Below are 27,362 nucleotides of genomic sequence, written 5' to 3' on the forward strand. Positions count from 1 at the left end.
CACGTCCCGTGGTGTTGACCCAGGAAGCCGACTGAGGGCCAGGACATGAGCTCTGTCTGGACAGCCCGTGTGGACCAGAGGGGCTCAGATACTGGAATTGGGGGAGGGATGTCTGGAACAAGATAGGGACCCTTTTACAAGGGAGGTGCCACGTGGAGCCCGACCTTGGCTCCGAGCCCTACTCCAGGCAGCCAGAGCCAGCAGGGCAGGCTCCCCAGTGCCCTCCAGGGCTCAGGCTGTGCACAGAGCCTGTTCCTCTCGGGCCACCGAACGTGGGGATTGCCCCTCAGGCCACACTGGGCCTGGCCCAAGAGTGACCAGAAGCCCGGGCAGCCCGTGTAGGCTGCGGGCATCAGTGTTGGCACTGTGCTCCTTACTTCTCTCTTGTGTCCTGCCCGAACCAAGCTTGTAAGGAGGATCCCAGGGTGGAGCAGGCGGGGAGTGGAGCTGGCCCCAGGGCTGCCTGGCAGGAGCATGCCCCCAGGACTGTCAGTGTCCCTAAGGTGGCCAGATTTAGCAAATAAAAATATAGAGCCCGGTGAAATTTAAGTTTCACATAAACACAAATAAAATTTTAGTATGTGTGTGTTCCATACAGTATTTACACTAAAAATTATTTTTTGTTTATCAGAAATTCCAATTCTCGTTTTTTTGGGGTTTTTTTTTGGGGGGGTGTGGGTTTGCGGTACACGGGTCTCTCACTGTTGTGGCCTCTCCCGCTGCAGAGCACAGCCTCCGGACGTGCAGGCTCAGTGGCCATGGCTCACGGGCCAGCCGCTCCACGGCATGTGGGATCTTCCCGGACCGGGGCACGAACCCATGTCCCCTGCATCGGCAGGCGGACTCTCAACCACTGTGCCACCAGGGAAGCCCCCCCAATTCTCGTTTTTTATCTGGCAGCCCTATGTTATCTGCCACCCTTGCTGCCCTAGCAGGAATATCATCTTTCTTCATCAGTTTGCACATGGCCTAGGAAGCTTCTGGCTAATCTCCCAGGGCCTGCTCCTTCCCAGAAGAGGGCCAGCCTCTGTCTCCAGGCAGGCTCTGATTGGCTAGCTGGGGTAGGGGCCCATCTTTGGACCAGTCTGGTTCCACAGGCCTGCCCTCTGAAGGTGGAGTCACCCCTCTGGCTACAAGTGTAAAATCCCGAGGAAGGCTCTGATTGGCTGGCCATGCTGTACCACCCCTGTGGGGTGGGGCTGGATGTCCTTGGTTGGCAGCCTTGCCAGAGCAACGTGCTGGGAGAGGAGGTTGGGGTGCTGGGTAGACAAAGTCATAAGGGACCCTCCCCAGCCTGAGGCCTCCCCAGCCTGAGGCCTCAAACTCCTCAAGGACCTGGGGGTCCCCTGGCCTGGGAGCTCCACAGGGACCACCCCAGGCCCAGTCTGGGTGCAGGTGGAGAAGGTTGGTGAGCAAGGGACCCCTTGGTGCCCGCCTCCCCGGCTGTCCCCTTCTGGGCCCAGACTAGAGCCTGGACTGGCCTCTAGTTTGGAGGCCAAGGGGCCTCTACCAGTCGATACCATCTCACCACATCTCCTACATGCCTCTTCTCTGAGCTGGATCATGGGGAAGCAGGCGGGGCCCTGTAGGCAGCCCAGGGCTGGGGGCACAGTGATGGAAAGTGGGGCTGGCAACCCCCTTGGCACAGAGGGGCGGTCCCGGCCCCCCAGGCTGGTTCTGGGCCAGTACTAGATCAGTGAGTCCCGAGGGGCAGGTCTTGTGTGGCCAGGGCTGGCACAAGTGGGCATGGCAACTGTAGCCAGCGGGCCTCCCTGATGGAGTTTCACGTGGCCAGCGGCCCATTTAGGGCAGGGACGCAGCGCCCCAATTCTACAGAGGGTGTGAGTGTCCACAGCCCTACCCCTCAAGCCAGTCCTGGCACATGCTGCCCCTGCTGACCTCAGGCTCACCTTCCAGCCACCCTCCGTTCCCCTGGTGTTTCCTAAAGCAGGTTCCCCAGAACCCCTGCCTGTGCCTCACTCCTGGGCCACACGGGCTTGGCCTCTGGGACCTCTGAGAAGGCCGGGCTTCAGACCTGCCTGGAGGGGTTGGGCTGTGAGAGTCTGGCTGGGACAGGGCCGTCCACAGTGCTGGTGGGAGCCCCTCACCCTGACCTCAGCCCCCGCCCCTCTGAGAAGTCCCCTGCCCCTCTCCCCGACCCACCCGCTGGCAGGCTGCGCATCTCACTCATGGGTGCTGGCCCAGGAGGGACTCTTACTGTCTTGCTTTGCACAGGGTCCCCTCCTCCGCTTTCTAGAATGCAGGCGTCCAGCCTGGGCTCCTCAGGCCCTGCAGGGATTCTGGGGGCCCTGCCAGTCCAGAGTCGCGGCCATGCCCGCCATCCCCTCCCCGGCTGGCTCCCAGACCTGCTTGTGTACTGACCAAAGCCTTCCTCTTCACCACAGCCCTCTGGGTAGGTTCTTCTGTGCACACGGGGAAGCCGAGGCACCGGTGACCCAGCTGGGAAGCCCCTGGGCAGGCGGGCTCAGTGCTCTCTGGAGCCTGCCCCAGGGCAGTGCAGCGGTGTGTGTGGAGGGGGGGATGGGGGGGGAGGAGGGCCAGGGACCCTGCCCTCTTGTCTTCTCCCCTGATGGCCGCCACTCTGTCTCAGAATGCCATGCTGCATTACCCCTGGTGGAACAGCTTCTCGCCCACGCCATACCCAGCCTTCTCCAGCGAAAGCCAGTAAGTGCCCAGCCCCACTGCATCCTGCTGGGGGGTCCCCCCCTCGCAGGGGCTTCACTCTGCCTCCTCATCCCGCAGTCATGGGCTACAGAAAACTAGAGCTCTCAGTCAGGGGGGCTGTGGGCCAGGCCCTGGCCGCATGGGGAGAGTTGAGACTGACCTGCTGTGGTCTGTCTAGCGAGAACTCTCCAGGGAAGAAGGCAGAGGTAGTGGGGACAAGGGGGCCAGGAAGGGCTATACTGTGGGGGGGACACCAGGTGGTGGTAAGAAACTTTAGGGGTGAAAGGAGCCGGGAGGACAGCTTCCCCATGGAGGGCATCAGCAAGCTGGGTTTTGAAGGGTAAGTAGGAGTTTGCCAAGAGAGCACACCTGGTACCAGGCCAAGGAATGGCCCATGCAAAGGGCACGGAAGCACACAGCCAGAGCCTTGAGGTTCTTCTGGGGCGCCGTGTCCCGAGACATGGGTGCGTGGGCCCCTCCTGAGCAGAGTTTCTGAGGCGCCGGAGTTGTTCCTGCTGGCCTGTCCTGCACCTGGGGTGGGCAGGCAGTACCCTCGTCACGCCTGCTGGCTCAGCTTCCTTCTCCGCCTCCAGCCAGTTCATGAACTCCTCCTTCATTGTGGGCCAGCCCTGCGTGGACACCAGCTATGGCCCTGCAGCCGCCACCCCCAGCTTCCCGCCAAAGAGCAGCGACTTTCCTCAGGTAGGAGACCTCGGCTGGGCCGTGCCCCATGTGGGGTGTCAGTGCTGGGGGACTGGGCTTGTTTGGGGGACGGGCTGGTGTGACTTCCCCTCAGCAGATGGGGGCGCCGGGTCGGAGGTCACGTAACTGAGGCTGGGGGCCCAGCTGCGCTCCTGCCCGTCTGCGGGTTATGGGGCCACGTCTCGAGTGTCCGATTGCCTCGCCCAGACCTCCACTCGCTCCATCTGGGCGCCCTAGCGCCTTGGCGGGGTCCACGTTCCCGGCGTGCCCCCAGGCCGTAGTGACACCCCATCAGGTCGAAACAGCATAGTGAGCATTTATGTCCCCGAAACAGCAGCTGCTTGACGAACGTGAGCCCCTCGAGTTGGAGGAAAGGAGGACATCTGACTTCTATCTTTTGGGGGACGCCAGGCAGCTCAGCCCCCAGGGAGTCAGGCGGACTCTGCCTTGCAGCCTTGTCCGCGGGATTCACAAATGGGTCCCACACCTCTGTCCCGCACGGCAGCCGTCGAACCTGAGAGCCTCAGGGGGTTTGCGGGAAGAAGCCCAGCAATGTCATGGGGTGACCCCAACCAGGGGGCAGGAAGTGGGGGCAAGAGGGGCCAAGTGGCGCCGGGTTTCCCTTGGAAAGTTGAGACCCTTGGCAGCTCCTGTGCTGGCCTCTGTGTCTGGGCTGCCTTGGCGCTCAGTTTGGGAAGCAGCCACGTGGGCCCGCCAGGGGGTGGAGTGTCAGGTGCTCAGCTCCCGAGCCTCAGTTTCCTTCTGTAAAGTGGGGCTCATGGGCCCCACCAGGTGACAGGCCGAGGGAGGCCACGGCACACACGGGCTGGTGCAGACCTGCTGGCCTCACTTGGACCAAGGCCAGGGCCGTTCAGACCAGCCCACACTCACCGGGGCAGCAGGGCCGGGCAGAGAACCGGACCGAGGGGTGTGTGCTGCGGTGACAGCGTGCCCCCAAATCCAGGTCCTCCCAAGACCTCAGGACAAGACCCTACTGGGCAGTCAGGTCTTTGCGGGTGTGATTAGGTAGACGGAGCTGAGGTCCTCCCAGTTAGGATGGCCCTAAACCCGCTGGGGTCCCTGTGGAGACACAGCCGCGGGGGCCGGGGTGGGGGGCAGGCACGTGGCCAGGGAGGTGGAGCCCGGGCGCTGGGGAGGTGGGGGACCCCGGAGCCTGGGGGGCACAGCCCCGCCACACCGTACCCTGAGCTGCCCTGTCAGTGACCTTGTCAGTGACCCTCTGTGGCCGCCCAGGAAGCGACACGGCTGGGCCTCGTGGTGACGGGAGCAGAGCCTGCCCCTCGGGAGCCCCAAGTCCCCCAGGGTGAGGGCGAGGGCCATGGGGCAGGAACAGGAGGCCCGTGGACGCAGCCTCCCTGCCTCTACAGAGGCATATGCGGTTTCCTCTGCCCACCGCCGGCCCTTGAGGAGACCCTTGGCCTCCAGGAGACGAAGGGCCAGTGGGTTCAGCATCCAGGGCGCCCGGCCGACGGCCCAGGACCTTCTCCCCACCCACCGTGGCCCCACGTCTCTGGCTCGTCCGCGGGTTGGCGGCTGACGGGCCTCCTGTCCACCATGTCCTGGGCATGGCTCTGCGTCCAGACTTGCTCCCCCGCTGGGGCGTCCCTGCTGGGTGGATGAAGCCTTTGGGGGTGTCCCGGCTCCTGCGGCCACCGCCTGGCCTCGCTCCATCCCCCACTTGCCCACTCCCGCTGCGCCCCCAGCTCTGCGAGGGATCCACGCGGCTTCCGAGCCCAGCAGCCCCCAGGGCGCCATGTCCGCTCCTTGCTGCAGGTGGGGAAGCACGCCCCGTGTTGGAGGTTGCTCATCCACCCGACATATGCTCGCTGAGAGCGGCCGCAGCCCACCTGCCCTCCAGCTGCCCTTGCTGGGGGCGACTTGGACCCAGATCTCCCTTTAGAGCAGCGAAACCTTCTTCAAACGCAATCTCACCTCACTGCCAACCGTGGGGTCAGACAGATGTGAGACCACAGTTCAGCCAGGCTGAGGGTCTGAGGCCCTGTGGTCAGCCTTCTCCACCTCCCCCAGGACCCTGGGCCTGTGGGCCAAGCCAGGACGGAGTCCAGAGCGAGCCTGGCATTCAAGGCTCTTCCCAGCCCAGCCCTGGCCCGGTGGGTCCACCACCGACACCTCTGCTCCTGGTTCAGACTGAGTGACGTCGCACGGGGGCCGGCACAGGGACAGCCCCAAAGACGTCCCCGTCCTGATCCCGGGACCTGTGGATCTGTCATCTCACAGGGCGGAGGGGACTTTGCAGGTGGGATTAAATTAAGGCCCCTGAGATGGGGGTGACCCTGGATTCCCTGAGGGGCCCAGTGTCATCACAAGGTCTTTTTTTTTTTAATATATATATATATTTTAAAATTAATTAATGTATGTACGTTTGGTTGCGTTGGGTCTTTGTTGGTGTGCGCGGGCTTTCTCTAGTTGCGGCGAGTGGAGGCTACTCTTCATTGCGGTGCGCAGGTTTCTCATTGCGGTGGCTTCTCTTGTTGCAGAGCACAGGCTCTCGGCGCGCGGGCTTCAGTAGTTGTGGCATGTGGGCTCAGTAGTTGTGGCTCACGGGCTCTAGAGTGCAGGCTCAGTAGCTGTGGCGCACAGGCTTAGTTGCTCCGTGGCATGTGGGATCTTCCTGGACCAGGGCTCGAACCCGTGTACCCTGCATTGGCAGGTGGATTCTTAACCACTGCGCCACCACAGAAGTCCACAAGGTCCTTATGAGAGGGAGGCGGGAGGGTCAAAGGCAGAGAGAGACGGGAGATGCTGCGCTGCCGGCTGTGAGGATGCAGGAGGGGCCGCGAGCCAGGGATGCGGCACCTCTAGAAGCTGAAAAGGCAGGAACCGATGCTCCCCTGGAGCCTCTGGAAGGAACCGGCTCTGACAACACATCTCAGACTTCTGACCTCCAGAACCATAAAGTAATAAACGTGTGTTGTTTTAAGCCACTTCACCATGTGAAGCCCTCACGAGGCCCATGGCACACCGTTGAAGCGTTCACTCCTGTTTGTACATCAGAAGGAGCTGGAATGGGGAATCCAGACCTGGGCTGGGGGCAGGCAGTGAATAGAAACCCACAGGCCTTAACACACCTCCTGGTTACTAAACTTGAGCCCTGAGTTTCCTAGCAGCCAAAGCGAAACGTTTTGGGCCGGGAACAGTTCCCTGGGGGCTGCACACAAGCCGGCCCAGGCCAGGACCTTTGGTGAGGGTCGAGCCGGCCTCCGTGTGGGGTCCCCATTTCCCAGGTACCTGGGAAGGATCTCTAGCCAAGGGACTCTGCCCTGGGGAAAGCGGGAAGCCAGTCCGGTCCCTGCTCTGGGGCAGCTCTGCTTCACTGGACAGTCCTGGCCATCAGACCTGGCACCCATTGAGCCCCCAGAGCTGGGGCACTGGGTTCCAAGTGTGGGAGGGGAAGTGCACCCAGGGGTTACCTGAAAATTTCAGCTCTGACGCTGTTGCCTACACATTACATGTAGCATCTTACGTAGCCGAGGCCAGCGTCACAGGGCAGAAATTAGCCCTGGTGCAACACTGGTGACCACACCCGTGTACACCCATGGGTGTGCTGAGGCTCTGAAAGAACCGGCCAGGCATCTGTAGGGTGCCCCACACTGGGAGGGGGTCTGCGTCCCTGGCAGGAGGCCCACAAACGCGGCACGTTGTCTTCAAGGCCCTGTGTGGATGCGTTTCGTTGCTGATGGGTTGACCTTGACCCCTGGTGAGGCGGCACCCTCTGGGTCCCCCCACTGTGCACTGCCCTTCGCGCCCTCAGGTTGGCACAGAGTTGCTCAGGCCCTTACACCCCTTACACCTTGAGGGGCCCCACGTGAGGTCTCCCACCCCAGGGTGTAGTACGTGTTGGGGGGTGTGGACGTGTGGCTTTTTTTTTTTTTTTTTTTTTGTGGCGGTACGCGGGCCTCTCACTGCTGTGGCCTCTCCCCGTTGTGGAGCACAGGCTCCGGACGCGCAGGCTCAGCGGCCATGGCTCACGGGCCCAGCCGCTCCGCGGCATGTGGGATCTTCCCGGACCGGGGCACGAACCCGTGTCCCCTGCATCGGCAGGCGGACTCTCAACCACTGCGCCACCAGGGAAGCCCATGGCTTTTATTTTTTAATTGAAATGTGACTTGCATTTCATACGATTCAGCAGTTTTTGTGCATTCACAGTGTTGTGCAGACATCACCTTGGTCCAAGTCCAGAACATTCCATCCCCCAAAAGGAACCCCATCCCCCTTAGCAGTTACCCCTCCCCCTCCCCATCCCGACACCACAAGTCCACTCTCTGTGTCTGTGGATCTGCCTGTTCTGGACGTTTCCCATGAATAGAATCCACACTGTGTGTCCTTCTGTGTCTGGCTTCTCTCACTGAACATCGTGTTCTCAGGGTCCGTCCACGTTGCAGCGAGTGTCGGGGCTTCACCCCTTTGCATGGCTGAGGGATGTCCCCGTCTGTGGGGGGACACGTGTGTGTATGTGTTTGTCCGTCGATGGACATCTGGGTCGTTTCCGCCTCTCGGCTGCCGTAAATCATGCTGGTGTGGACGTGCGTGTAGACTTCAGTGTGAGTGTGTGTTCCAGGTGTGGCTGATTCTCGCTGGGAGGGCTGTTTGGGGCCTTGTTGGAGTTGGAGTTGGAGGGGTGCCCAGCCTTCCAAATGCCCCCCGAGGCCTTGTGCCTCCAGCTCTTGCTGCCCCTGCCCCTCCAGGTCCTCCTCTGGGTTCTCCCCACCCTGGTTTCTCTGGGGTCCTGGCTGCAGGGGTGGCCGCCCCGCCCTCCTTCACTGCCCCCCAGTGCCGAGCCCCACTGCAGCCCCCGGGATCAGGTAGCTGCCCTGACCCCTCCTCCCAAGGCCCCCTGGACCCTCGCGTCTCGGCCGGGCCCCGGGGAGGGGGAGGGCTCTTTCCGGTGGGCTGAGACCCCATCATGCGGTCGCAGTCGGCGGGGCAGGCGTGCGCCCTGAGGGTCCCTCCAGGCATCTCAGGTGGGCCCCGCGTCCACCCGATAAGGACACTTACCATCTGCCAGCCCAGGCTTCTGGGAAGCAGGATGAGGTCACAGCTCAGAAAAGTGCTTTGCAAACTCTGGGCAGCTCCCCACACGGAGAGGGGTCGGCAACATCCACTGCTTCGCGAACGGATTTCCACAGGGTCAGAGGCTTGGCCTATCCCGCCAGCAGGCTCCTGGCGATTTCTGGCGCTGGCAGGGCACGGTGTGGGGCTGCTTCCCATGGGAAGCCCCTGGGTCACGCGGGGCCGCGGCCAAGGCCCCCCACCCGGGGGTCCGCACTCCCTCCGCAGGCTCTAGGGGAGGGTCCATCCTGCTTTTCACAGCTCCTGGGGCCCCAGGCGTCCTGGGCTTGTGGCTGTGTCACCCCACCTCTTCCTCTGTCTCCACGTGGTCTTCTCCTCTCTGTCTGTGTCCAGACCCCCCTCTTGTAAGGGCACCGGCCGTTGGCTTAGGGCCCGCCCTGCTCCAGTGCGACCACATCTTAGCTGACTATATCTGCAGCGACCCCATTTCCAAAGGAGGTCCTGACATGGGCTGTGCCCACCCCTCCGTGGCCAGCCCGGGGGCAGCCTAGGGACCAGCGAGCGTCCCGCCGACCAGGCAGCCCCACGGATCGGATGCGCTGGCCAGACAGGGCCGACCAGCCACCTGGTGCTGAGATACAGGGGTCAGAGTCCAAGTTTAGAAACTGCTGGCAACCTGACCAGTTTCCTGCTGCTGAAATCTAATCTCAAAAAGTTTGTGCTTGTCCTTTGTGGGTCTTCTTTTCATGTCCGTTTCCTAGTAATTCTTTTTAAAATTGAGACAAAATTCACGCACCTTAAAATTCATCCTTCTAAAGTGTATTCACAGAGTTTTACAACCACCACCTTTATGTAATTCCAGCACGTTCCATCACCACAAAAGGAAGCCCCGTCCCCATCAGCAGTCACTCCCTCACCTCCTTCCCAGCCCCTGACAACCAGGAACCCACTCTCTGTCTCTGTCTGTGGATCTGCCTGTTCTGGACGTTTCCCATCAATGGAATCACACACTGTGTGTCCTTCTGTGTCTGGCTTCTCTCACTGAGCATCGTGTTCTCAGGGTCCGTCCACGTGGTAGTAGTGAGCATCAAGGCTTCCCCCCCTTTACGTGGCCGCGTGATGCTCCCGTGTGTGGAGGGACCACGTGGTGTTAATCCGTCATCCGCTGGTGGACACTTAGGTCATGTCCGCCTTTGGCTGCTGTGGACGTGTGTCTCCGTTGCCCCTGGTGGGCGTCTGGCAGTGGAATCAGGGTCGTGGGGTGACTGTGACTGTTTTCCGAGGACGCTGCCCCGTCTCACGCCCCCACCGGCCGTGGAGGGGCTCCAATTTCTCCAGCTCCTCCCCGCACTGGTCCCTGCTGGCTTTGTGGGTCCAGCCGTCCGGGCGGGTATGAAGTGTGTCCCGCTGGTTTCGGGTTGCGTTTCCCTGTTGCGTGACAGTTTGCGTGTCCTTCCTCCCCTCGTTGCCATTTGTACACATTCCTCACCTGCGGCAGTGGCCGCCGGCCATGTTCCCCCCCACCTTCCTCCGCCGGCTGTGGGCTGGAGACAGGTGAGGGCTGCAGCATTGGGCCGAGGTCTCCCTGACCCCAGGGACCCTCCCCAGTCAGAGCTCTGGGGTGCTGGGCAGCTGCAGGGAGGCCCATGGGCCCGCTCGCTCCTCTCGGCCGCGGATCCGCACAGAACCGTCCTGGGATGGGGGTGATCAAAAGAAACATGCAGGACGGGCACCGGGCCTCAGGGCTTTGTGTCCCCTGCCGCTGGCCCTGTCTGCGTCCTGCCCTCTGTTCTGGGCTGCAGGTTGCAGGGGCTGACGCAACAGGGGAGAGCAGCGTTTTGGGGATAGCCAGACCGCTCGCCAAGGCTGGAGGAGGAAGAGCAGGATGGGGCCTGGGGCCCCATGGGGGCGGCCCTCCAGGTGGGGCCACGGCACAGGCAAAGGCCCTGGGGCGGGCCCTGTGAGGCACTGGAGGCGGGCTCTGGGACAGTGAAGGTCCAGGCTGAGGAGCTGAGGGCAGGCCCAGGAGGGCATGGGGGGCACGGAAGGGGCAGCCCGCCAAGGTTTCCTCCCTGCGATGCGGGGACCTCTGAACCTTGAGTCACTGCTGTGGGCATCCCAGGGGCAGCTGTGGTCCCTGCCAGGCCCAGCTGGGCACGTGCTTTGGGGGGACAGCGGTCTAGGGGAAACTGAGGCCGGGGCCAGGAGGGCGCCTGGGGCAGGCAGGGGGCAAGCCAGTGGCAGCCCGCCGGCGTTGTTGACAGCCGTCTGTGGTAGATTCCGCCCCGTTCAGTAATTCTCCACGCTTTGCCAGTAACCGTCCTGACTTACCAGGCAGGCATCATTTCCTGAAAGTCAGCCGGCCTTAGGGGAAGTAGGCGCAGGCGGTGACTAAACCAACATGCAAATGCGGCCGGGCGGGCTGAGGGCTGAGGGCCGGCGGGCTGAGCCGCCCGTGGTCATGAGGCAGCTGCTTCCACTGCTTTCTTGGGACCCGGCGGCCACCATGTCCCAGCTGCGCTTCTGGCTGCAGTTTGCAGCCCTCGGCAAGGTAACCCTGGGCTCCTGCCTTGCGAGGGGGGCCAGGCTGGGAGGGCCCGTGGGAACCGCCGGGAACAGCCGGGCTGGGGGCGGGGGGAGGGCTCCCCCAGCCCGCTCCGTCTGTCTGTTTTTGGCAGCGAGGGTGACCCCGCTGGAGTTTTCCGGGCAGAGCCACGTGGAATGTGGGGACAGCCAGGGAGGGCAGGGGGCTGCAGGGGGCTGGAGCCGTCCCACCTGGAGTCTCGTGGGCGCTCCGTGTCCTGGGATGGTGGCAGTGGCTCTGTGGGCCGGGGTGGGGCATGGTTTGAGACGGGCTCTGATTGGACAGGTAGGATCGGTCCCCATCCCTCCATCTCTCTGTCCCTCTGTCCCTCCTCAGGGCCCCTGCCCAGGGCCAGTGAGAGGACCTGTGTCCGAAGAGTGTTTCTGGGGTCGCTTTCCTGGCTGGGAGGGGGTGCTGAGCAGACCCAGAGCTGGGTCCAGTCTGGGGGCCATCCTGTCCCAGCCTGCTGGGCGGTGGCAGAGATGAGGTGGGGGGTCACTGCGTGGGCAGCTCCTCTCTGGTCCAGGGTCCCCGACATGCTGAGAGGCAGTAAGCACAGTGGACGACCCTGTGCCCTCCTGGCCCCCCAGAACTGTCGGGGTAACCAGCCAGCTCCCCTGCATTGGGGCCTGCAGTGGGAAGAGCGGGGCGGGGGGTGCTGGGATCCCGGAGGAGTTCCAGGTGGGGACTCAGGTCGGGAGGTGAGCCCGGGGAGGGGTAGACACAGGCTGCTGGGTTGGGGTCTCTGGTGAGGGCCTGGGAGCTGCGGCCCTGCCCTGACCGGGCCCTGGGGACCCAAGGAAGGTGATTCTGGGTTTGGGTTATCTTGGAGGTCTCCTGTGGCTGCTGGGAGTCAGGTCCCAACACTGGCAGGCAGCCCACCAGGGGGGTCCACTCTCACTCCCATCCAGCCACCTGCCCTCCACGGTGGGGAGGGGGAGGGACCTCGGGAACCCCACCCCCACCCCCTGCGACCCAAGTGAGGCCCACCTCCCTTTGCCCCCGAGGATCCAGGGGCCCCCAGATGATGCCGGCTGCCCATCAGGGCATCTGGTGGAGACGGTGTCCACAGACTGGGGAGGGAGCACCCACTTTCCTAATAAATTATATTTTTTAGAGCAGTTTTAGATTTACAGAGAGACTGTGAATCAGTTCAGAGGGACCCCGTGTGCCCACGACCAGCCCCTCGGCGCCGCCCACGTCCCAGCTGATGGGCCCGTGTTCATACATCTTCCTCAGGGCCCCAGAGTCCACGCTTCCCCATGTCGCCTCTGCCCCAGTAACACTGTGGCACCAGGGCCCCCAGGCTGTGCCGGTGTCGCCCGCTCTCCTGGGGTGGGCTAGGGCCCTGGGCAGTCGTGGGGAGCCCGGGCTGGGACTCCTGCAGGACATCCCTAGTCTGGGTTTGTCCGGTGTTTTCTCGTGGTTGCACTGGGGCCATGGGTTCCCCGGGGGAGACCTCGGAGGGGAGGTGCCCTTCCCAGCCATCACCCCAGGGGTCCCTGCTGCTGACCTTGACCTGACCTCCTGGCTCCTCCACGGGGGGCTTCTTCACCTGTGCGCTGTCCTCCTGGGAAGGGTCTCTGTGCTCAGCCCTCACACGGGGTGGCCTCCGAGCGCCCCTTTCAGCCCCTGCCTCTGCCATCTTTGGGGCTGGCCCCCGAGGTCCCGCCCCGCTCCCTGCCCACTGCCCAGTGACTGTTTCATCTTTGGGAAGCAGGCCCACCTCTCAGGGCTCCAGGGCCCGGGGTCATCGTCACCCTGACCAGGCTTGGCGGCGCTTGCTGGGAGGGCCACGCTGGTCCCAGAGGGATTTTAGCAAAGACAGCTGTCCCTGCCTGTACGCGGACCCCACCCCAGCCAGCCTTCGGAGTCTCTGGGGGTCACTACCCCATGTCATTTCATGCCCATGCCAGCTTCTGCAGCCCACCCTTCCCTGGCATTGTCCACCAGACTCGGGATGTGCCACCTCTGACCCCAGCTGACCGGGGGTGGGGTAGGGAGCAGGCCTTGGGGTCAGCAGAGCCAGACCCACTGCCGCCACCTCAGTGTCCCCCGAGATGGATGCTCTGGCCTGTTGAATCGCCAGGCTCTCGCATGGGAGTGCAGGGTGCCCCAAGGAGCATTGTGGAGCACCTGTTCCCTGCTCTAGGGTTGGCATTCCCCTCCTGCTTCTTCCCAGGCCGCTGCCCGGTCCTGAGCCGGTCCTGCTAGGCACTGTCTGCCATGCCCCCATCTCCTCGCCTGGACTTGCCCAGGTCGCCAGGTCCTGCACCTGCAGGCAGTGGGGGGAGGTTGAGGTCTGCCCCACTTCCGTGGGACCAGACTGCGTGTGGCCAGGGGGCAGGGGCCAGGAGGGGCCTGGTGTTCAGAGTGCCCTCCTTGCAAACCGCCGGAGCCAGGGCACCCCGGGCAGTGGGAGGCGTTCACAGGGGGCCCCCTGCCTTATACGAGCTGAGCGGGCCCCACCCCTTCCTGCCAGGCCCGCTGTCCTTTTTGCACAGTGCTCTCAAGCCTGTCTGTTGGGGGCTGTGCACTCACCAGCATTTGAGCACGGGGTCCTGGGGAAGCTGGACAGTGTTGCCTGAAGGTCCCCGCACCCCAGGGCCTGGGGGGCTGATTCCCATGCAGATCAGTCGGAGGGGAGCCCCAGAAACACGGCCCTTGAGGGGTTGTGGGGCAGGACTGGGCACTGGCTGAGATCAGGGACCTGTTCTCGGTGACCTGGGACTGTGGAGACCTGCCCTCCACCCCCAGAAGCCAGCTCAGCTGTGGCCTCCAGGCCCAAGTTGGGCACATCGGGTGGACCCTAGGCCCAGGCCCACCCTTCCTCCCCAGAGTCCACTGATCTGAGTCCCCGGGGCCCCCACTGGTCAGCCCTGCCCACCCTCCTGGCCTTCTCTCACTGGTTAGTGGGACACCACACCCTCTGTCCCAGCCCGCCCGGTCGCAGCCTTCCAACAGCCCTGATGGGCCGAGATGTGTGAACAGTACACGGGGCCGGGGGCTCCCAGAGGGCTGCTCTCCCTCCTCCTTGGCCCCTACCCTGCTCGGGAAATGCTCCCGCTGATGGGCCCGCTGTGGCCACAGCCCACCTGGCTCCACCCATGGCAGGCAGGCGGGGGTGGGGGGGTCCCTCCCTGGGGGGGTTGGCTGAGGGCTGCCCCGCATCTGAGCCTGGAGGTGCTAAGGGAGGTGGGGGGCCTGCACCTTCCCCAGCTCTGGGCACGGGGGGGCTGTGCTGCACTGCCCTCCCCAGGTGGCAGGCGGTGTGGGCACCGTGACCCGGCGGGGCACCTCAGGGGACCCTGGTCCAGAAGCCCCAAGGGGCTGACTCTGCATGTCCCCACGTCCAGCACAGGCCAGGCACACTCAGGAGCTGCATGCCTGCGACCAGGGCTGGGAGGGAGGGAGGCCGGAACGGGAACCCCCGGCGCTGCACCTGATTCCCTTTGTTTATTTATTTATTTTGGCTGCGTTGGGTCTTAGTTGCAGCACACGGGGTCTTCATTGCGGCACACAGGCTTCTCTCTAGTTGTGTGTGATGTGCTGGTTTTCTCTCTCTAGTTGTGGCGTGCGGGCTCCAGGGCGCGTGGGCTCTGTAGTTTGCGGCATGCGGGCTCTCTAGTTAAGGCGCACAAGCTCAGTAATTGTGGCGTGCGGGCTTAGTTGCCCCACGCAGCATGTGGGATCTCAGTTCCCCACCCAGGGATCGAATCCCTGTTCCCTGCATTGGAAGACGTATTTTTTACCACTGGACCACCAGGGAAGTCCCCCGATTCCCTTTAAATTTAGGTTTAGAAACTGTAACCTCCACAGCAGCGGATGTCTCCTGAAGCTGTGGCGGTCCGTGCGTCCTGGCATCCCTACACCGGTGTCACCTCCTCCATGGGGATGGGCCAGGGCAGGCACGGGGTGTCTGTCGCCTTCTCCCGGTGTCCCCTGAGTAGAGTCCAGCGCAGAGCCTGTGGGGTCTGGTTTCTCTCACCTCCGCTTGCCTTTTTCCTTTTTTTTTTTTCAAACAGCTTTATTGATACAATTCACATACTGTAAAACTGACCCATTTGAATTGCATAATTCAGTGTTTCCAGTGCATTCACAGAGTCGGGCAACCATCACATCTGTTTAGTTCCAGAACATTCTCATGGCCCCAAAAAGAAGCCCCGTCCCCATCAGCAGTCACCCCACACCCTCCCCAGTCCTTGACAACCAGGAACCTCCTCTCTGTCCCTTTGGATTTGCCTGTTCTGGATGTTTCCCATCAATGGAATCACACACCATGTGTCCTTCTGTGTCTGGCTTCTCTCACTGGGCGTCGTGTCCTCAGGGTCCGTCCACATTGTAGTGAGTGTCAGTGCGTCACCCCTTTCTGTGGCTGAGCAGCATCCACCGTGTGGCTGGGCCTCACAGCTGCCCTCACCCGGCCTGTCTTGCAGGACTCCTCGTACCTCGATGACCTCTCCAATGCCTCCATCTTCTCCTCGTCCGTGGACTCCCTCTCGGACATCGCAGACACACCTGACTTCCTGCCCGCCGACAGCCTCAGCCAGGTGCCCACCATCTGGGACGTGAGCACTGGCCCCTCCACCCACGACAAGGTCAGTGTGCCCCATCCTCGGCCGAACAAACACGGAGGAGGGTGTCGCTCGAAGGTGCTCATGTCTCCCGTGTAGGCCAGAAGATGCAGGGGCTCCCCAGGGGGAAGAGGGGCTCTGGGGAGTCCGGCATGCACTAGTGGACACCAGTAGGCATATGCCTAGCTGCCCTGACGGGTTCAGTGCCCATGAAACCCCCGGGCCCTCGGGAAGAGTCTGGGCCCAGTCTAGGGCTGGCAGGGGGATACAAAGTGCCCAGAGTAGGTGCGGCAGGCGACCCAGGCCCGTCCTCGCCTCGCCAGGGCCCTCCTACCGGCTCCCAGCCTCCTGGGAACCTGAGGCCCAGGCGGGAAGCTGAAACGCCACGCCCACTGCTGCTGTGGCCAGCCCTGCCTGCTGGGAACCTGAGTCAGCCTTCCAGGAACCTGCGTCTGCGGCTGTTTGTTTGTTTTCGTTAATTCAAAAAAAAAAAGGGAGAGGGAATTGAGAGTAGGTTTCAGACCTCCCTGTACCTCACTTCCATTTTATTTTCATTTCAAAAAAACTTTTGTGGTTTTTTTCCTTCCAGTTTTATTGAGATGTGATTGACATACAGCAGTAAGTTTAAAGTGTACATACAGAATGGTGATTTGACTTGCCTGCGTCATGAAATGATGATGACATAAGTCAGTGAACATCCATAGTCTCATATAGATACAAAATTAAAGAAATAGAGGGAATTCCTTGGCGGTCCAGTGGTTAGGACTCGGCACTTTCACTGCTGAGGGCGTGAATTCAGTCCCTGGTCAGGGAACTAAGATGCCACAAGCCACACAGTGTGCCCCCCCCCCCAAAAAAAGTTGAAGTAAAATCCGTATTTTTTCTTTGTGCTGAGAACCCCTAGGGTTTACTTTCTTAAGAACTTTTATATATAACGTACAGCAGTGCAAATTCTATCATGTTGTACGTTGCATTCCTAGTACCTATTTATCTAGTACTTTATGTATCCCTAGTACTTATGTATCTGCCAGATCTAGGTGGGCGGGCAGCAGGAAGGAGGCCGGTGGCCAGCTGAGGGGCTTGAGGACCACAAGGCGAGCCCCTCTGGAGGCCGGGGGCCCATAGAAGCACTTCCTCCCCACCTGTGGCCTGCAGGCTCATGCCTACTCTCCCCGCCTCTCCCCTCCAGCTGTTCCTGCCCGGCGGGCCATTTACAGGCCTTGAGGACCCTGTGTCCTCTCTCTCCAGCACCCCACTTCTCGTCAGCTACCAGGTGAGCCAGGCCCCTTCCCTACCCCTGCCCATCCCTCCTGGGGACCAGGGAGGACCACTCACTCAGGCACCTGTTGTATGTGGGCCCTGGGCTGGCTTAGAAGCATGGTCTGCCCATTATACAGATGGGGAAACTGAGGTCCCAGGGAGGCACCATGCTAGGAGGGGGGACCTCTCCCTATCGCCCCAAGTCACTGGGCTGGCTGGTGGACCAGGCTCCTGACCCTGGCAGGGAGGCTGGTGTGGTGCAGGGGACAGTACCGTCCCCAGCGTGACAGCACCTTGCCCTCAGTCTCAGAGTCACCCCGAGGAGGACGACGAAGCTGAGGAGGATGAGGCGGAGGAGCTGGGCCACGCAGAGACCTACGCCGACTACGTGCCGTCCAAGTGTGAGTGTCCTGTGGGAGAAGACCCCCAGCAGCGACCACCGGGCTGCACAGCCTCACGGGGTCTGCGTCCTCCGGCCAGGGGCGCCCATCTCCGGGGTCCCTGAAGGTCCCAGGGCCCCTTAAACCGCCAAGGCAGGTGTGGGAGCTGTGGGAGGGCTCCGGGGGGCGGTTCTGTAATCGGGGTTGTGCTCGTCACTGGGCACAACCGGAGACAGGCGGAGGGGGCAGTGGAGAGGTCAGCCGCCTTCCTGCTCTGCACCCATGGGCCGCGCCCCCGACCCTGTCCAGACCACGCCCCTGACCTGCCCCCGCCCCACCATGCCACTCTAGCCAAGCTTGGGAAGCAGCACCCGGACCGCGTGGTGGAGACCAGCACGCTGTCCAGCGTTCCGCCACCGGACATCACCTACACCCTCGCCCTGGCCTCCTCCGACAGCGGGGCCCTTTCCGCCCTGCAGCTAGAGGCCATCACCTACGCCTGCCAGGTGATCCCGGGGTCTCCCAGCAGGTCTGCATCCGGCGTGGGGGCGGTCTCAGTGCCCACCCTGACCCTGCCGCACGCTGACCCCTGCCTCCTCCCCCACTCCCGCAGCAACACGAGGTCCTGCTCCCCAGTGGGCAGCGCGCGGGCTTCCTCATCGGCGATGGCGCGGGCGTGGGCAAGGGCCGCACGGTGGCCGGCATCATCCTGGAGAACTACCTGCGAGGCAGAAAGAAGGCCTTGTGGTGAGCTGTCCCTCCCTGGGCACGGGGTGGGCCGGCAGGTGGGCAGGGGGTTCCTGAAGCCTGCTGGCTCGCACCCCCAGGTTCAGCGTCTCCAACGATCTCAAGTACGACGCAGAGCGCGACCTGCGGGACATCACCGCCCCTGGCATCGCGGTGTACGCGCTAAGCAAGGTGGGTGGCCCGCAGCCCCTCGCCTGGTAGGGGTGGGGGTCCCGGACCACGGGTGTGGCTATGCCCCGGCGCGCACCGATGCCTGGCCCTCTCCCCAGATCAAGTACGGCGACAACACTACCTCAGAGGGCGTCCTCTTCGCCACCTACTCCGCCCTGATCGGGGAGAGCCAGGCAGGCGGGCAGCATCGCACGCGCATCCGGCAGATCCTGGAGTGGTGTGGGGAGGCCTTCGATGGCGTGGTATCCTGGCCGTGATGAGGGGGCGGGGCCGAGCGCAGGGGGCCGGGAGGGGCGGGGCCGAGTGCACAGGGGTATGGAGGCCTGGGTCCTGGCGGTGCTGGAGGGTGCCGAAGCGCGGGAGGAAGTCCCGGCAGGGAGGGCCTGGTGGCGCAGGCTCGCCCTCAAGGACCGCTGTTACCCGTCCCTGGCCGTCTGGCTCGGCCTCCTGGCTCCAGCCGGCTGGACCCGTAACCACAGGGTCGGGGTGGTGTTTGCCACGACACCGTGGGCAGCGGGGCCGGAGGTCTGGGGGCGCAGAGCACTTCCTCCCCTGTCCTTGTCCGGCCTCCAGGCTGGTCCCACCCAGGCTCCGTGGGGGCGGGGCAGGAGGCAGGCCAGGAGAGCCAGAGCACAGCTAGGCCAGAGGCCCCGCTGCTCCAGCTCTGCCAGCTGCTGTGGGTCCCAGGCTCTTCCTGACTGGGCCGGAGCCCCAGGCGTCTCCTCCTTTGCTCTTCAGCCTGAGATCACTTTCTTTTTGCTCCCACCAAACTGTAGGAGACAAAAGGAAAGTCCACCAGGGACTGCCCTGGTGGTCCAGTGGTTAGGACTCCCCGCTTCCGATGCAGGGGGCACGGGTTTGATATGTGGTCTGGGAACTGAGATTCCGCAAGCTGCCTGGTGTGGCCAAAAAAAAAAAAAGGAATGTCCATCAGGCTGTAGGAAAAAGAAGTATAGGAGACTATAAGCTGGAGTCTGATGCTTGACTGGTGTTAATGTTTTCTTCTTTCACATATTCCTCTTACCAGTAACAGCCTTCAGGCCAACCCCCCTTGGCCTTCTCCCCAGCTGCTCCCCGCCTCCACACACACACACACACACACACACACACACACACACACACAGGTGCCACAGCTTCCCCTGGGGATTTCTGCAGGGGCCCTTAGAGGACCCTCGGGCTCCGATGAGACAAGGCCTGTGGGCCCTCTTCATGAGGCATAGTCTGTTCAGAGCTCCCATGAGCCAGAAGAAGCAGCAGGGTTACTGATGCTTTTGGGCGCCCGGTGTCAGGTGACACCTCAGCTCAGCAACAGCAGCGTAAAAAAGTAGCAGTGTTAACCTCACACCTTGGGGGCTGCCTCATGGCATCAGGCTAACCTCACCCGTGTTTTGAACCCCTATACATACGTGTGGACACATGTGCGCGTGCATGTGGCACTCACACCTTGCCTTTCAGGTAGGTACGTGACAGACATACTTGTCTGTAACTTGCTGTTTTTCCCCCGAAAACATTAAGAACTTTCTGTGTCTTCCAATTCCTGTCCACGTTGTTTGGGGCCTAGAGGCTGTTTCCCTCTGGCTTTGGTGGCCTCACACACCCCAAGGACCCCACCCCGTGGCCAGATCCCCCCAGGCACCTTCTGGAGTTCCCCCCAACCAGGAAGGGACCACCTAGGGTGTCGTGGTGGGTCTGTGGGGCGGCCTGCCTTCCAGAACAGTCCTTAACCCACGCCCACCCCAGATTGTGTTCGACGAGTGCCACAAAGCCAAGAACGCCAGCTCCACCAAGATGGGCAAGGCCGTGCTGGACCTGCAGAACAAGCTGCCCCTGGCCAGGGTGGTCTATGCCAGCGCCACAGGTGAGGGCCTGGTCATCGATGAGCGAGCGATGCCTGCCTGCCCTGGCGCAGCTGTGTGGGGGAGAGAGTGGGGGGAGCGTCTGGTCTGCACCCCAGCTCCTGCCAGGCCCTGTTCTCAGACACCAACCCCTGTCAGGGGCCTCCCCTCTGCCAGCTGGCCGTGGGCACTTTCCTGAGAGCCTCAGGTCCCCATTCCTGGCCCTCGTGCCATTTCTGGGGCCACACCTGAGGCCCCGACCTTCCCAGGTTGGAAGAGCTGATGGTGGCTCCCCCTTCCCCCAGGTGCCTCTGAGCCCCGAAACATGATCTACATGAGCCGCCTGGGTATCTGGGGTGAGGGCACGCCCTTCCGGACCTTCGAGGAGTTTCTGCATGCCATCGAGAAGAGGTGCGTTCTTTACCCCCGTGCCCACCCCCCACATGATGGGAGTGGGGGCCAGGTGTCACCCTCACCCCTGCCCATGCTCCTCTGGCAGCCAGAGAGATCTTAAAATGTAAATCCCATCCTTTCTCTGCCTAGTACTTCCCATTGGTCTTGGGGGGAAAGGGCCCCCTCCCCACTTTTCCTGCTCCCGTGCAGGCCCCTCCTTGGTCCAGGCAGACCACCTTCTGTCTGTTTCCAAGGCACACCAGGCCCTTGGTGGCCACAGGGCCTTTGCAAGTGCTCTCTGCTCCATGCACCTGGCCCTTCCTCGCTCTCCAGGGCTCAGTGCTGGGTGACAGCCCCTCCCCGGGTTGCTCTGTCCCTGGGTGGGACCTAGCATGTGGTCCCAGGCCGTTGCCCAGGCAGCCTGTGTTCACCTGCAGGGGTGTGGGCGCCATGGAGATCGTGGCCATGGACATGAAGGTCAGCGGCATGTACATCGCACGCCAGCTCAGCTTCTCCGGTGTCACCTTCCGCATCGAGGAGATCCCGCTGGCCCCGGCCTTTGAGCACATCTACAACCGGGCGGCCCTGCTGGTGAGCCTCTGACTGAGTGGACAGCCTGCATGTCCCCTTGGAGTTACGCCCCCGTCACCTTCAGCGTCTGCCCTTAAGGACACCACAGGGATTAGTCAGACTGTGGACAGGAGGGAGCACCTGGCCCGCTCACCTCGGTCTTTGGCAGGAGCCCAGCATCTTGATCCTGTTCAAGTTGGGGATTCTGTACGGACTGTACGCCCGCGTCCCCGCCTCCCCTCCCCACGATTTCGTGAGCACGTTGCCCCCAGGACAGAACCCAGAGATGGTGGCCGTTTTCAGTCTCTCTCCGTGGGGCTGTCCGGGGCGCTGCGGGGTGGGAGCACCTCCCTGGACCCACCTGCTTGATGCCTGGGATCCCCTCAGTGTGACAGCCACAGATGCCCCAGACATGGCCCAGTGTCCCCTGGGGGCAGGACCGCCCTGGCGAGACCCCTGGTCTGAAGTGTGGAGAGTCAGAGGCTGCTGGCAGGGAGCTGGCAGGGAGGGTATCCCCGCCGCCTCGGGAGGCGGTGTCCACCCACCCCTGGGCTGCACGAGCGCCATTCCACCACGGCCTCGCCAGCATCACACTTGTTGTTTCTTAACATTTCCGACCGTCCAGCTATCGCCAGGGCCCCCTTGTTGCTCTACTTACAGCCCCCCTTCCCTGGCCCACATTTCCACGGGGCGGGGGCAGCCGGGGTCCGGGCAGAGACGGTGGTAGTGAGCTGAGCCGGGCGTGTCATTGCAGTGGGCCGAGGCCCTGGGCGTGTTCCAGCAGGCAGCCGACTGGATCGGCCTGGAGTCACGCAAGTCCCTGTGGGGCCAGTTCTGGTCGGCCCACCAACGCTTTTTCAAGTACCTATGTGTTGCCGCCAAGGTGCGCCGGCTGGTGGAGCTGGCCCGGGAGGAGCTGGCCCGGGACAAGGTGAGCTGGGCTGTGCCGGGCTCCCTGCATCCCTGTGTCAGGGGCGAGTGGGCAGAACCCGGCATGCGTGCCAGCCTCACGATCGCAAAGGAGCCTGCGTGTGGCTGGGCCGAACCCACAAGGATGGGGCTGGTGAGGGCGATGCTGAGGCCCAGAAGGTTCTGGTCCCGCCTTGCCCCAGGCTCCCTGTGTGCAGGCTGGGCTGGTGAGTCCCCAGAAAGAACAGGGCAGAGGATGGGGGTGGGGGTCTGGGAGCTGAGGCTGGCTGTAGGCTGCCAGGTGGACTTTCCAGGTGGATCTGGGCTTGTCGGGGCCTGGCAGCCCGAGGGACACGGGTGGGAGGAGGGAAAGACTGAGGCCAGCCCTGGGTTTCGGCTAACAGGATAGGGCGGGTGTGGGGCCTGGGGCTTCCCTGGGGGCCCCTCTGGGGCCCCGCGCTCCGGGGCTGGTGGGCAGGGCTCTGCTCACTGCCACCCACCCCCGCAGTGCGTGGTTATCGGGCTGCAGTCCACGGGTGAGGCGCGTACCCGGGAGGTGCTGGGCGAGAAGGAGGGCCAGCTTGATGGCTTCGTGTCCGCTGCCGAGTGAGTGATGCCTGCTGCCCAGTGGGGGCTACGCCGGGGACCCCTCCCTGTGCAACCCACCCTGGGGCCGACCTGTGGCCTGGCCCTGCCTGTATTCCCAGCCTAGGGAGCGGCCCCGGCCCTCAGTGACCTTAGGCCCAGCTTGCGTTATAAAGCCAGAAAGGGTAACCGTGGGGACGCCAGGACTCGGAGGGAGGGCGCTGGCCGAGGGTCCCAGGGCTTTAGAATGAGGCTTCCCGGTGCCCTCCCCCACCCCCCCACGTGGGAACCGTGCCGTTTCAAGGACGGCACTGATTTTAGGGACTGGCCTTGGTGGTCCCCGAAGCCCCTGGCCTCTCTTCCCACGCTGGGTGAGGGTCCCAGCATGAGGCCCCTTGCCCGGCTCACCTCATCCTGGCCCCTCCCCCTCAGCCCAGCGTCACCTCCCTGCCCCTGGGACCCCATCCTGGGAGCCTCCCCATCGGCCCTCAGAGGCCGTCAGCGCGTGTGGGCAGAGCTGTGGGCCCTTTGACGGCGGGAGCCCCACCCAGCTTCCCACCCACACTCTGTCGATTGCCCACCACATGTGGGTGGGACCCCCACCCCCGTGTCCTTGCAGCTCCTTTCCCCTCCCACCCGCCTTCTCTGAGCCCCTGCACCCAGACCCACCCGCGGGGCCCCCTGGCGCTGGGTGTCCCCACCAGTGCAAACCCATACACGGGACCCAACCCCTCCAGGTCTCCCAGCGAAAATAAACTCTGCTTCTCACTTTCAGAGGCGTCTTTCTGTCGCTAATTCAGAAGCACTTTCCTTCAACCAAGAGGAAACGAGAGAGAGGACTGGGCAGTAAGCGAAAAAGTAAGCGCCCGCCGCCCGCCTGGACCTTGGGTGCCTTGTGGCCTCCTCCCTTGCTCCTGCCGCCTCCCTCTGGCCTCCCTCCTCTCTGAGCCTTGATCTGGGTCAGCCTGTCACTCCCGCTGCCCCCTCTGCTGCTGGCTGCACAGCCATGTGGCCTGACCCCTGATGCCCTCCCCAACTCTCCAGGGCAGCTGGTCAGTCATCTAAAACCCCCAGCGCTGCAGGATGGGGGTGTGGCTAGCGCATCCCCCACGGCCTCTAGCCTCAACCCCAGAAGGCGGGGCCTTGCACTCCCCAGGTGAAAGTGAGCCCGAGGCCGGAACCACACTGGTCCGGGGACTAGGATGGAGCTCTTAAAAGCACCCAGGGATGGGGCAGTGGCCTCATAGCACCTTCTGGCGTGCACTGCTCGCTGTTCTTCTAGGCAGAGGCTGAGCATCCACCCCCAGAGGGGAAGTAGGGCTCAGAGAAGCAAAGCAACTTACCTGAGGGTACACGGCCAGCCTCGGGGGCCCAGTCCTGCCCCTCCCACTTCCTGGGACTGGCCTTCTGGGTGTCCTGGATGGTAGCTTAATTACGTAGGCCCCTGGACCATCGCCCCATCAGGGCCTGGGCTTATTCTCTGGCCAACCCACCCAGGGCCGCCCTGTGAGGGTGGGCGTGTGGCTTCCCCAGGCACCACCCGAGGACACACTGCGGTGTCAGGAAGTCTGGCGGGGATGTTAGAGGTGCCCCTTTATGCCACGCCCCGGCAACCAGCAGAGCCCAGACCTGCCAAAGGTGGATGGAGCAGGGGGCTCTGGCCCTGAGCCCTGACCATCCTGGCACCCGGGCCTGTCCCCGGACCATGCCGCCAAGACAAAGGCGCGGGGCCAGGCGGCAGTGACCCTTGGCTGCTCCCCTGCAGGGCGGCCGCGGGGCCGTGGGGCCAAGGTGCCCAGGCTGGCGTGTGACGCAGCGGGCGTGATCCGCGTCAGTGACGACAGCAGCACGGAGTCGGACGGCGGCCTGGACAGCGACTTCCACTCCTCCCCCGAGTCCCTGATGGATGATGACGTGGTCATCGTGGATGCCATCGGGCTCCCGGCCGACGACCGCGGTGAGGCCCGCGGCCGCCCCCACGCCCTCCCCCCACGTCCCTGCTTCTCAGGCTCCGAGTGTGGGGTTCGGGGCACGTGGCTGGCAAGGGCTGGTGGGGCTTAGGGAGAAGGTTCTGGACCCCTGGCTCAGCCCCGCTCCCCAGAGACCCCCGTCATCCTCAAGGGCCAGGGCTGGGAACAGGGCCGTGGGCAGGCGGCCTGGACAGTCCCCCCTGACCCTCTGGCCCCACAGGCCCCCTGTGTCCCCCACCGCGGGACCTGCACGGCCCCGGTGTCCTGGAGCGGGTGGAGCGGCTGAAGCAGGACCTGCTGGCCAAGGTGCAGGCGCTGGGCCGGGAGCTGCCCGTCAACACCCTGGACGAGCTCATTGACCAGCTCGGGGGTCCAGAGTGTGTGGCGGAGGTGAGCTCTGGTGCCCCCTGGTGGCCAGCTCGGCGGTGGCAGGGGGGAGCGGCTGCTGGGTCCAGCGTCCCGTGTCCTGCTCTACCCCTTCAGCCACTGCCGCTCAGCTGCACGCCCACCTCCCCCGCACGCCCCCTGGGCCAGGGCTCCCAGGCCTGACCCCCGACCCCATCCCCCTCCCTGTCCCCCCCTCCCGTCCTTCCTTCCCTGTGCTCTTTCTTGGGACGTCCCTCTGGTGCCACCTCAGTTTCATCTTGGCTCAGGCGGCTGGGTTGCCATAAAAAAACTTAGGAAGATGGCAGTTAACATTCCTGCTGATGGCCCCGTGGGCACCCGAGCCTGGCAAGAGGCCGGGTCCTGGCAGCCCCCTGCCACACACACCCAAGAGCCCCGGGGTCCCAGGTGGGGGGACAGGGAAACTGAGGCCCACGGGGACCAGCCCCTGAGCGACCACAGCGGCTGACAGCCTGTCCCCTCGCCCCCACCATGGCCACAGATGACCGGCAGGAAGGGCCGCGTGGTGTCCAGGTCTGACGGGACGGTGGCCTTCGAGTCCCGGGCGGAGCAGGGCCTCTCCATCGACCACGTGAACCTCAGGGAGAAGGAGCGCTTCATGAGTGGAGAGAAGGTGGGGTGCGAGGCTGTGCCTGGAGGGCGCCCCTGTGCACCTGTGCATGGGCCAGGAGGCGCAGGGTCCCGAGCAGCTGGCTGGAGGACCACCAGCCGTGTGTGGGTGTGTGTGCTGTGCTCCTGTGCCTGCGTGGGGCCCCGCCTTCAGCCCGAGTCCCACGTGCCCTGTGTCGGTGCCTGGCCCACCGCTTCTCTGGGCTGCCCCGTGGGAGCTGATGTCCACAGGGCAGGCAGACCCTCTAGGGGTGACCCGGGATGGTCCAGACTCCATTCTAAGCCTTCGGAGACACCTTCACGGACACACGTCTGAACTTCCTGTGGGGGTCCCCCCATGTGCAGCCGGTTGACCCAGGGCACACGGGGTGCGGGGCGAGGAGGAGCAGGCTGCCCGCCCTGCCGCCCCACAGACCTGTCCCCGTCCACGTCCCTCTAGCTCGTGGCCATCATCTCAGAGGCCTCCAGCTCTGGCATCTCCCTCCAAGCCGACCGCCGGGTCCCGAACCAGCGGCGCCGGGTGCACATGACATTGGAGCTGCCCTGGAGTGCCGACCGGGCCATCCAGCAGTTTGGTGAGCCCCGCCCCCGCCCCAGGCCACCCCACCCCGGGGCCTGCCTGGTCCCTAAAAGTCCTCTCTGCCTCCAGGCCGGACCCACCGCTCCAACCAGGTCTCTGCACCCGAGTACATTTTCCTCATCTCGGAGCTGGCTGGGGAGCGCAGGTTTGCCTCCATCGTGGCCAAGCGGCTGGAGAGCCTGGTGAGCCTGTGGGCGGAGGGGGGGCTGGGTGGGGGGCTGGGCGGGGAGGCTCCCTGGGGAGGGCAGAGGGTGCAAGGAGGAGCACCACGTGGGCAACGTGTGACCGCTTCCCCCTTCCCGGGCAGGGGGCTCTGACCCACGGGGACCGCCGAGCCACCGAGTCCCGTGACCTGAGCAAGTACAACTTTGAGAACAAGGTACCCGGGGTGGGGGGGCCAGGAGAGGAGGGTCCTCGGGGTGCCAGGACCCCGAGACCTGGGGTGCCCCAGCCTCTGACGTGGCCCGCGGGCCTCACCCCTCCCCACAGTATGGCGCCCGGGCGCTCAGCTGCGTCCTGACCACCATCCTAAGCCAGACAGAGAGCAAGGTGCCGCTGCCCCAGGGCTACCCTGGAGGGGACGCTGCCTTCTTCCGTGGTGAGCTGGTGGACCCTCCCCACCCACCCCAGGGGGGACATGGGTGATGAGGGGGAGCCCCCGTGGGCTGGGGCGGGCAGGCGTGCGAGGCTCTCCCTCCCCACAGACATGAAGCAGGGGCTGCTGTCTGTCGGCATCGGCGGGCGCGAGTCCCGGTCCGGCTGCCTGGACGTGGAGAAGGGTGAGTCCCACGCCCCCGGCCCCGCACCTCCCGGGTGGGTGGACAGGGAGGGCTGGCCGGACGCAGCCTGAGGCCCCCTGTCACCAGCAGACTGCTCCATCAGCAAGTTCCTCAACCGCATCCTGGGGCTGGAGGTGCACAAGCAAAACACGCTCTTCCAGTACTTCTCCGACACCTTCGACCACCTCATCGCCGCCGACAAGAAGGAGGGCAAATATGACATGGGCATCCTGGGTGAGCCCTGCTGGGGATGCCCTGCCCCCCCGGGCCCGGGCCCCCAGACCGGCTGCTGACTCCGCTCACCCTCCCCAGACCTGGCCCCTGGCATTGACGAGATCTACGAGGAGAGCCAGCAGGTGTTCCTGGCCCCCGGGCACCCACAGGATGGGCAGGTGGTCTTCTACAAGGTGAGCGGCTGCACCCGCCTGCCCCGCCCCCTCCCCTCACCCCCACCCCCCTGACGCCCGTGTGCCCGCAGATCAGCGTGGACCGCGGCCTGAAGTGGGAGGAGGCCTATGCCCGGTCGCTGGAGCTGATGGGCACCCACGACGGCTTCTACCTCTCCTACAAGG

General features: G+C 63.8%; 1 protein-coding gene across 5 annotated transcripts in view; it reads left to right on the forward strand.

Annotated features, from left to right (window-relative positions):
- SBNO2 (strawberry notch homolog 2) overlaps positions 1-27,362 on the forward strand; it is a 44,028-nt gene that overhangs the window by 14,562 nt on the left and 2,104 nt on the right. For 2 of the 5 annotated variants that reach the window (XM_060094771.1, XM_060094773.1), the window contains exons 3-28: positions 2,612-2,685; positions 3,279-3,387; positions 15,460-15,621; positions 16,787-16,870; positions 17,162-17,258; positions 17,589-17,743; positions 17,851-17,984; positions 18,065-18,155; positions 18,254-18,397; positions 19,896-20,013; positions 20,296-20,401; positions 20,821-20,974; positions 21,708-21,884; positions 22,371-22,468; positions 23,223-23,305; positions 24,213-24,404; positions 24,638-24,807; positions 25,304-25,435; positions 25,871-26,006; positions 26,081-26,193; positions 26,319-26,390; positions 26,501-26,609; positions 26,716-26,790; positions 26,878-27,024; positions 27,103-27,197; positions 27,269-27,361. In XM_060094771.1, coding sequence (XP_059950754.1) covers positions 2,612-2,685; positions 3,279-3,387; positions 15,460-15,621; positions 16,787-16,870; positions 17,162-17,258; positions 17,589-17,743; positions 17,851-17,984; positions 18,065-18,155; positions 18,254-18,397; positions 19,896-20,013; positions 20,296-20,401; positions 20,821-20,974; positions 21,708-21,884; positions 22,371-22,468; positions 23,223-23,305; positions 24,213-24,404; positions 24,638-24,807; positions 25,304-25,435; positions 25,871-26,006; positions 26,081-26,193; positions 26,319-26,390; positions 26,501-26,609; positions 26,716-26,790; positions 26,878-27,024; positions 27,103-27,197; positions 27,269-27,361 — 3,120 coding nt within the window. The remainder of the gene's footprint in view (positions 1-2,611; positions 2,686-3,278; positions 3,388-15,459; positions 15,622-16,786; positions 16,871-17,161; positions 17,259-17,588; positions 17,744-17,850; positions 17,985-18,064; positions 18,156-18,253; positions 18,398-19,895; positions 20,014-20,295; positions 20,402-20,820; positions 20,975-21,707; positions 21,885-22,370; positions 22,469-23,222; positions 23,306-24,212; positions 24,405-24,637; positions 24,808-25,303; positions 25,436-25,870; positions 26,007-26,080; positions 26,194-26,318; positions 26,391-26,500; positions 26,610-26,715; positions 26,791-26,877; positions 27,025-27,102; positions 27,198-27,268; position 27,362) is intronic. The other 3 variants (XM_060094774.1, XM_060094775.1, XM_060094772.1) reach the window with 2 other exon arrangements.

This window comes from Mesoplodon densirostris, chromosome 3, assembly GCF_025265405.1.
Source record: "Mesoplodon densirostris isolate mMesDen1 chromosome 3, mMesDen1 primary haplotype, whole genome shotgun sequence".
NCBI classification, from domain to species: Eukaryota; Metazoa; Chordata; class Mammalia; order Artiodactyla; family Ziphiidae; genus Mesoplodon; species Mesoplodon densirostris.